The sequence below is a fragment of the Myotis brandtii genome, unplaced genomic scaffold, assembly GCF_000412655.1.
Source record: "Myotis brandtii unplaced genomic scaffold, ASM41265v1 scaffold436, whole genome shotgun sequence".
In the NCBI taxonomy this organism is placed as follows: domain Eukaryota; kingdom Metazoa; phylum Chordata; class Mammalia; order Chiroptera; family Vespertilionidae; genus Myotis; species Myotis brandtii.
In genome coordinates, this window is record NW_005366679.1 from 1,794,309 (window position 1) to 1,803,430 (window position 9,122).

A 9,122-nucleotide genomic window follows, 5' to 3' on the forward strand; every position below is an offset into this window, starting at 1 on the left:
GGATGTCGGGGGTGGGGGTGGGGGGCCCTTAGTCATCCTGGAATCCTCCTGAAGTCTGGTGGGGGAAGGGCTGGTCTGCCCAGTTTTTCAGTAACTGCAGCTGGCATGGAAGAAATTTGGGCTGGATTGGGTCTCCTTCTAGTGACCTTACTTGACAGGATTGTAAAAGTGTGTGCTGGGACTTTGTATCTTCACTGGGAACCCAGTTTGTGGTCACTAAATATCCGCTGACTTGATTAGAGGAGAGCTAGATAGAGACTGACCAATTTGTGGGTGTTACATTTTTTGTAAAATCGCAGTAGAACAAAATTCCTTGGACAGGTTTCATCTTTATATTTTTCTGTTTAAAACACAAAATCGAGTCATTCCGTCAAATAGTTGACCGTCTCCCATGTTCCAGGTACTGTGTGGCCAGGACCTGGGTATAGAGTGTTGTACAAAACAGGCATGGCATCCCTGCCCTCTAAACCTTGCTAAGAGAGACAAATGCAAACAGATTCATAGTATAATTAATTATAATCACAGTAAAGATACAAAAGTCTTAGTGTAGGGGTTTATAAAGGCATAAAATAAGGCCACAGGAGTCAGAGAGAGAGCTTCTTGGAGGAGACGAAATATAATCCAAGATTTGAAGGATGAATGGGACAAAGAGGAGGGCAGCAGGGAACAGGGAGGGTCCGAATGAATGGCTCCCAGAGTTCCCCAGGGTACCTGCGATCCCGTCATTGCTCACACTGTGTTGACCAGGACCAGAACACATCACTGGCCATGACCATCCTGATTGTTTTCCCAGGGGCTCACCTGTTGACTCCTCTGCTCTCTGCTGATCTTGCTGTAGCATAAATCCACTGTGCAGGTCTTTACTGTTGACATCCATAATTTACTTGCTGAGATGATGCAACAGCTGGTCTTCTTGGAAACGAATAGTATTTCTTTTTCCGTTCAGCAGTTAATCTTGCTGGATGTCCAATTTGAGGGCTGGCCAGTTGTAACAGACAGGCAATAGCAGCAGGCACCTGTGAGCAGAGGCCAGAGGTGTTCACAGGCTCTGGACTCAGACAGGCTCTGGCTCTGGGTTCAAACTGAGGCTCAGTTGTTATACATTTTGACGTTAAGGCCCCATAGCCTTGGTTTTCTTATCTGTAAAATGGGTATAAAGGCCATCTCACCAAGTAGGCTTGAGGAATAAATTAAATGAGATAATGTATGGGAAGCATGTATCACTGTGCTTGGCACATGAATGGTGGTTATAACTATTGATGATTTGCTCCTTGACATTCACTTAAACCTGCCATCCTGTGCTAGGCACATGGAAGGAGATTTCGTTGGTTGACTAATTGAAACAGATTTGTTGTTTGTATTAAATAAGTCTTAATCTCCTCTGTAGATTGGTGGGTTTACCATACAGGCATCAAGAGCTATCAAGAACGTACATATCTGGCGTGTCAATTACATTACCAGTTGAATTTTAAGAAGGCTGTTAGTAATGGTATGGGGCCTTTTATACCTCACATTTGTAAGTCTTTTCTGCCCATTCCATCAGAGAAAATGATGTTAATGAAGCAACATGCCCTGAGTGTACCGGAAGCAGCTGCCTCACTGTTTGTTGGCTTTGTTTTCCCCCTCAAAATGCAGTGCCACATTTAAGACCATCCCTTGATAAAGCAACCACAAAAAACTTGAAGAAAATACAGTCCCTGCAGTTCTAGGAACTATTAGAGGGGAGATTATAGACCATGAGCAAACTCTTCAAACATGGACTTGTAGTTATCATCTTGAAGCCCCGCCCCCTGGGAGGCCTCCCTGGTGTTCTTGGTGCTCTGACCATTGTCTGCACAGCCAAGGAGCCCACCTGAGCAGGCTGCAGTCATTGGAAGTGCTCATTTGAAGTTGAGTGTGATTGTGCTGGGGATGGTGAGTCAGCAGTCAAACTGGGCTAACGTGGGTGCCTGGTTAGGAGGCAGTGTTTTCAGGAAGACTTTTCTGGTTATCGGAGGTTTTTCGAAATCTAGACTTAAGCAATGAGATTAGGATTTTGGTAGAAAAAGAAAGAAAGAGAGGTCGTTTACATGATTGGTTGTAAACATGGTCATCTTGGTAATGCTACAAAGGGGAAATAAGGAATGTATTGTCCCAGAAAAAAAAAAGTATAGCGCTGAAACATATTTCCATTAAAAATTTGTCCTTCAAATAAGCCAAATAACTTCACAAAATGCTTTAACTTTTGCGTCAGATTTTATATGAACCAGCAGCATTCTTGGTTATGGGAATAATACCTCATTCTTCAGTAATAGTTTCTTGGTCTTTTTGAAGCTCCACTCAGTAAAATATGCAAATTTGCCAAAATAACCAACAGATAATTTAACACAGAAAGCTTTAAATTGTATATCAGTTGTGCAAATGTCAAAATAAAGGACAAGGGGCTTAGTTTATATTTAATCAAAGTAAGTAGCATAAACAAATATATCATCAGTGCTTTGTTTTTAATCTTGTACTTTGGCAAACCTTTTCACTGTGATAAGTGAATTTTCCTTTCATTGGGAAAAGCCAAGTTACTGTTTTTTTTGGTTATATAGCTGCATTCTTTCACACTGTAACAGTTAGCTAAAGACAAGAAACTAAAGGATATTTGCCTCTAAGATATTTATTTCTTAGATTTACATGATAATGACCTTGTGCATCGTTTCTTGTTTTCTTTCCCCCATTTTCTCTGAACATTTTCCTCAAAGCTGCTTGGAATTAAAGTACAAAAATTTTGCATTTATATGAAAACCATCTAAAAGTGAACTAGACTTGACTACATATTCTCTAGATTTGCTGAGGCTCGGAATTCTCCCAGATGTGTGTTTTCAGCTGTCCATTTGACATCTCCAAGACAAAATTAAACTGTGCTTTCTTCTTGCTTCTCCCCTCTTCTCCTAATTCCCTGTTAATGACTCACCTTGATGACCAGGTAGAAACTTTAACTAGAAATCCCAGCATCTTCCCTGACTTTCCCATCTAATGAGTTTCTCCATTCTATTAACTTCCCCTCCAAATTGTTACCCTAATCTGTGTCCTCTCTTTAATTTCCCACTGCCAGGCTTTATCGTCACCTGCCCAAATTTGCCACCTCACTGGCCTGCTTGTGGCCTGTCTCTCCCCACTTGTAATCCATCCCTCCACTGTCCCACGTTTCCCTGTCTGGTTGGGTAATTTACTGACCCTCAACACCTCTAGCAGATTCTCACTGTCCACAGAGTAAGCCCAAACTCCTCAGCCTATAGTCAAACCTTTGCCATCAAGCTCTGACCTGCTTTTCAGCCCTCATTCTCTGCCCCTGCTCCTCCTGTGGTCCACACCTCAGTCTCACTCACCGACCCACGTTTTCTTGCATGAGATTCATGTCTGGGCCCACGTAGTTTCTCCAGTCCACAGTGCTGTGCCCCCAGTGCTCCCAGCGATGACATCCTTATCACTGAAGACCCGCCTCATGTTGACTGTCAGTCACTCTGTGTCTCTGTTACAGACCTTGAATTGTAATTAACTGCTCTATGCCTCCCGTGGGCCACTCAGGAGGGAAGGCTCATTTCTTACTCAACTTTCATTTAATGAAATAATTTCCCCTTGACAATAACTCAGTAGCTCCTCTATTACTTCTTGGTATCATACTATCTTTTCTTTATATACCCTGACATTGGCACAGAGACAGTGAAGTTGAAATTTCATCTCTAGGTATATACCTAACCCAAAGATTTGAAAACAGGGACTCAAGTGGATACTTGTATGCTAATGGTCATAGCAGCATTATTCACAAAGGCCAAAAAGTGGAAACTACCCAAGTGTCTGTCAACAAATGAATGGATAAACAATAATGGTATATGTATCTAAAGGAGTATTATTGATCCATACAGAGGAATAAAATTCTGATACATGCCTCAATCTGGTTGAACTTAGAAAACATTACACTAGCCCAGCCAGCGTATCTCAGCGGTTGAGCATTGACCTATGAACCAGGAGGTCAGTTATCTTTTTATATCACCTATGTCTGTCATTCTTATCTTCCAAATATATCTTAAGTTCCTTGAAGTCAGGGGCCGGTCTATATAGAAAATATCATTTAAGAAACATAGCTTTGTTTTGGAGTTTGGAGTGGTTGTTTTTGAAATTGCTGAAACTTTCCAGATGGGGGTTATTTTCTTTGAATATTAAAAGACTCAGTCCTGACAAAGTAATATGAAGCTGTTGACTGGATTTTGGAGTCTTCCGGTGTGTTGTCTGGACTAGTGGCTAAGGATTGTGCAGATTAACCCCGATACCACTGAACGGAAAGGCAAATAGTCCAGCAAAGTTTTCCCTTTTGCTGTTTTAAACCAGGGGCTTGGATGAGTAGGCCAATTACAATCTGTGGCTGGGATTTAGATTGATTATTTTCTCTAAGTCCTTTTTAAAGGAAATACAAATGTAGGGGCTTCCTCAAAGTATATAATGATTTGACTGTTCTAGGAAGTTAAAATGCATTTGTCTCTTAAGCTCTTACAGAAACTTTTAAAAAATAATAGATAATGATGACAAGCAGGGCTCCCGGACTGCAAGAGGGTGCAGGCCGGGCTGAGGGAACCCCCACCCTGAGTGCACGAATTTTGTGCACCAGGCCTCTAGTATGTTATAAGCAAAAATTTTATCTTTCTATATCACCTATGTCTATTATTCTTATCTTCCGAATATATCTTAAGTTCCTTGAAGTCGGGGGCCGGTCTATATAGAAAATATCATTTAAGAAACATAGCTTTGTTTTGGAGTTTGGAGTGGTTGTTTTTGAAATTGCTGAAACTTTCCGGATGGGGGTTATTTTCTTTGAATATTAAAAGACTCAGTCCTGACAAAGTAATATGAAGCTGTTGACTGGATTTTGGAGTCTCCCGGTGTGTTGTCTGGACTAGTGGCTAAGGATTGTGCAGATTAACCCCGATACCACTGAACGGAAAGGCAAATAGTCCAGCAAAGTTTTCCCTTTTGCTGTTTTAAACCAGGGGCTTGGATGAGTAGGCCAATTACAATCTGTGGCTGGGATTTAGATTGATTATTTTCTCTAAGTCCTTTTTAAAGGAAATACAAATGTAGGGGCTTCCTCAAAGTATATAATGATTTGACTGTTCTAGGAAGTTAAAATGCATTTGTCTCTTAAGCTCTTACAGAAACTTTTAAAAAATAATAGATAATGATGACAAGCTGATAATACAGTTCATACTAAAATGAGTTTTATGTACATGTAAATATATAAAAACTAAGCTTCTTAATGTCTTGTTTGTTTTATTTCTGAGTGCCAGGATTTTGTGTGAAAATAACAGAGACAGAAATATGAGAAAATGTTAGACCACATTTACGATGATCTTGTATAAATTTCTGTTGTCTCATTCGCTATCAGCCTTGAATTTTGTGTGATGGAGTCCAGCCAGCTGACTGGTCAGGAGCAGTGAGTGATGTGCTAAATGCTAAAGAATTTCCTGAAAACGAAATTTCCCTTGTATCACTGTTCCAGAAGTCAGCATTAGAAATTATTGTTGATGTCACCTTCATCACATTTTTTGGGGAAATGATTGGGTCCTTGTGGGATGGTTATTTCTAATAGATTTTCCTACCATTTTAAATGTGGACAGTAAGTGGGCTCCAGGGCAGTTCTCTAATTTTAGTATTCACTCGAGTCATCTGGAGATCTTGCTAAAGTGCAGGTCCAGATTGGTGGAGGTGCGTATGAGTTTGTGCATTCCTGATGTGTTCTTAGATGACACTAATGCTGGTGGTCCATGGACCACATTTTGAATAGCAACACTGGGTAGAAACCTATGTCAAATACCTGAGTTTGATGTTCTGTTAACATTGGATGCAATCTTTGGTTGCCAGATAAAACACAAGATGCCCATGCAATACTTGACACATAGTTTACTGAAAAGTTATTCATTATTTATCAGAAATTAATTTTAACTGGACTGGACACAATATATACACATACAAATACACACCCACTCTTAAGTCTGACAACCTGAAATTGCAATCTAATTTATGAAGACACTGAATATCACCCATATTATTAGATTTAAAATAATATGATTACTTTTATTTGAGAGAAAGGACACATAGAATTAAGTTTATTTCATGCTTGGTTTTAAAGTACTTATTTAGATGTTGTACTCATATGCTTTTCAGTATAATAAAATATGCAAGCATCAACCTCTTCTCCCTCTTCCAATATATAGGGAATTCTTGAAAAATGGTGAAATCTGTATATTCTAAAATCTGTATATACCTGAAAACGTAGAAATGAACTGGATTATCAGTGTTGTAAAACCGACTACTTGAGGTGATAAGGTATTAATATGACAGCTTTAAATGTAGAGAATTTTTATAGTTTTTGGCTTGTGTCTCTTTGAATTGATACTGGTACTGTTGATATTTGCAAACCTTGTATAAAAGCATCACATGAGATAATCTGTTATTAAAGCATATGGAAGAAAGCGTAAATGCTTTTCTTTGTGTGTTTTTTTTTCAGATTCTTTACAGAGTTGGAAGCAAGACATCAGAATAATATCTTCATAGATGACATAAGTGACATTGTGGAAAAGCACACGGCATCCACGTTTGACCCATATGTGAAATACTGTACAAACGAAGTCTACCAACAGCGAACACTGCAGAAATTGTTGTAAGCGTTGTTAAATAGTACAGTTTTAATTATCCAGCCTTGTTTTAATTAACTCACATTGATTGAAATTAATTAAGCTCTGAAGTCAATTTTGTGTGATGGAGTCCGGCCAGCTAACTGGTAAGGAGCAGTGACTGACATGCTTGATGCTAAAGAACTTATTGAAAACTAAATTTCCCTTGTAACTGTTCCAGAAGTCAGCACTAGAAATTATTGTTGATTTCATCTTTATCGCATTTTTTGGGGAAAATGATTAGGTCCTCATGGGATAGTTATTTCTAATAGATGGGCTATATCCCAGGGACAAATGTTTAAGAGGATTGCTTTCAGGGTGAGTGTCCTAGTAGAAAAATCTAGTCTCTGTAAAATTTTCTCTCTAAAGCAATTATGAAATAATAGTTTGTTGTTTTCCTTGTGTTTTTTTTTTTTTTACTTTTTAAAATTGAATTTATTGGGGTAACATTGGTTCACAAAATTATATATGTTTCAAGTATACAACTCAACAAATCATCATCTGTACACTGCATCATGTGCCCTTCACCCAAAGCAAGGTTTCTTTCTGTCTCCATTCTCCCCTCCTTTGCCCACCTCCTCTTATCACCCACCCCCTTTCCCTGTGGCTATCACCACTCTGTTGTCTGTGTCCATGGGCTATGCATATATGTTCTTTGCCTTCTTTCACCCAGCCCTCCAAACCCCCTCCTTTCTGACAGCTGTCAGTCTGTTCCGTGTATCCATGCCTCTGTTTCTCTTTTGTTCATCAGTTTATTTTGTTCATTAGAGTCCACATATAAGTAAGATCATACGGTATTTGTCTTTCTCTGACTGGCTTATTTCACTTAGCATAATACCATCCAGGTCCCTCCAAGCTGTTGCAAAAGATAAAGTAATTTATACAAGTAAAATAGAAGAGATTGGCCATGGGTTGATAATCCTTTAAGCTCAAATGGGGCCTCCTTATACCAGTACTATTGGGCCTATTTTTACATATGTTTCAAAATTGCCATTGAAAAGTTAAAATACACCCAATAGGTTACTATGTACTATAGTTTGTTTACCAAAATAATACTGGGGTCACAATCCAGAAGCTGGGTTGGTAGATTGTTCCATATCTCATTGTTTTCCTTGTTTTTTGTTTTTAATTGTTGTGATGATTATTCCAACCCCTGCCCCCACTTCTCTAAGACTTTAACTGGCCATTAAGTATTCTGCCTGAGGCCAAGAGAGAGTTTTTGAGGAGGGTGAATAGTGCCAGGATCCAGTTTTCTCTAAGACTCTAACCTTCTTCCATTCAAATGATAGCTCTATTAAGTTGTTTGTAGGAATTGCTGATTTCCCCTTTGGGTAATCTGAGAAGCAAAGGTCTGAAAGAAACCATGAGGAGGGAGGGAGTTCTTAAAGACTTTAATTATGAAACAAAAAAAAATTAAGCTTTAAACTTCTCTCCACACCTTTTCTCTTTGTCCTACTTAGGTTGCTGTAAGTTTTGGTGTGATGTATATTCCATCTCTATCCATGAGAGAGTCAGCAATTGTTCAGTAATGTCTATATTATTCTATTTTCGGGGGCTTGTTTATCACAAGTAGCTGCATTTGTGCATTGCTGTAAACGCAGCTTGGGGGTTACTGGCTGTTATCGTCCCCCCACTGGGAGTTGTGGCATTTTCGATGTTAGCTTGGAACTGTGGCCGGCTTCTCTGCTGCATGTGAGACCTACCAAGGGTCGGTGATGAGTCATCACCTCCAGGCTGCTTGCAGAAACAGCCCCTGGTTGGTGAGAAGGGCTGGTCTGCCCCCTCCCTCTCCGTGTCCTCATGTAGCTCTTGTACAGGGTGGGAAATCCAGCCGCCAGCTCCAGAGGAGGTTTGCAGTACAAAGCGGGGTTTGTCGGCACTACTGACATGTGTGGCTGGATACCTCTTTGTTGTGGGGACTGTCCTGCCTGCTGCCCATGTAGCATGTTCCACAGGATCCCCAGCCTCTGTCACCCCAGTTGTGACAACCTGAATGCCTACAGACATTGCTGAATGCTTCTTGGGGACAAAGTCGCCCCCCTCATTTTTCCTACTACCCCCGCCACCCCTGCTACAAAGGTTGCTCTGTAACTGTTAGAAAATGCAAATTACATACCTGTTCGAAAACAAAGCCTTAAATTAGAGCTGAATTTCATTTTGTTTTCAGTTTTTTGCAGGATTAATAAGCCAGTCAGAGAAAGATAAATACCATATGATCTCACTCATTTGTGGGTTATAGAGAACAACATAGACTGATGAAAAGGGACAGATCCAAAAACTGAGAAATAGCGATCAGGCTATCAATCCCCAGAAGGAAAGTAAGGGAGGGCGGGGGTAAGGGGAAGAGATCAACCGAAGGACTTGTATACATGTATAAGCCAAACCAATGGAAATGGACAACAGGGGAATGGGAGCATGAGTGTGCGG

General features: G+C 40.1%; 1 protein-coding gene across 1 annotated transcript in view; it reads left to right on the forward strand.

Annotated features, from left to right (window-relative positions):
* The window catches only part of ARHGEF26 (Rho guanine nucleotide exchange factor (GEF) 26), a 124,327-nt gene that overhangs the window by 74,696 nt on the left and 40,509 nt on the right, over positions 1–9,122 (forward strand). The window contains exon 6 of the mRNA XM_005874408.1: positions 6,530–6,682. Coding sequence (XP_005874470.1) covers positions 6,530–6,682 — 153 coding nt within the window. The remainder of the gene's footprint in view (positions 1–6,529; positions 6,683–9,122) is intronic.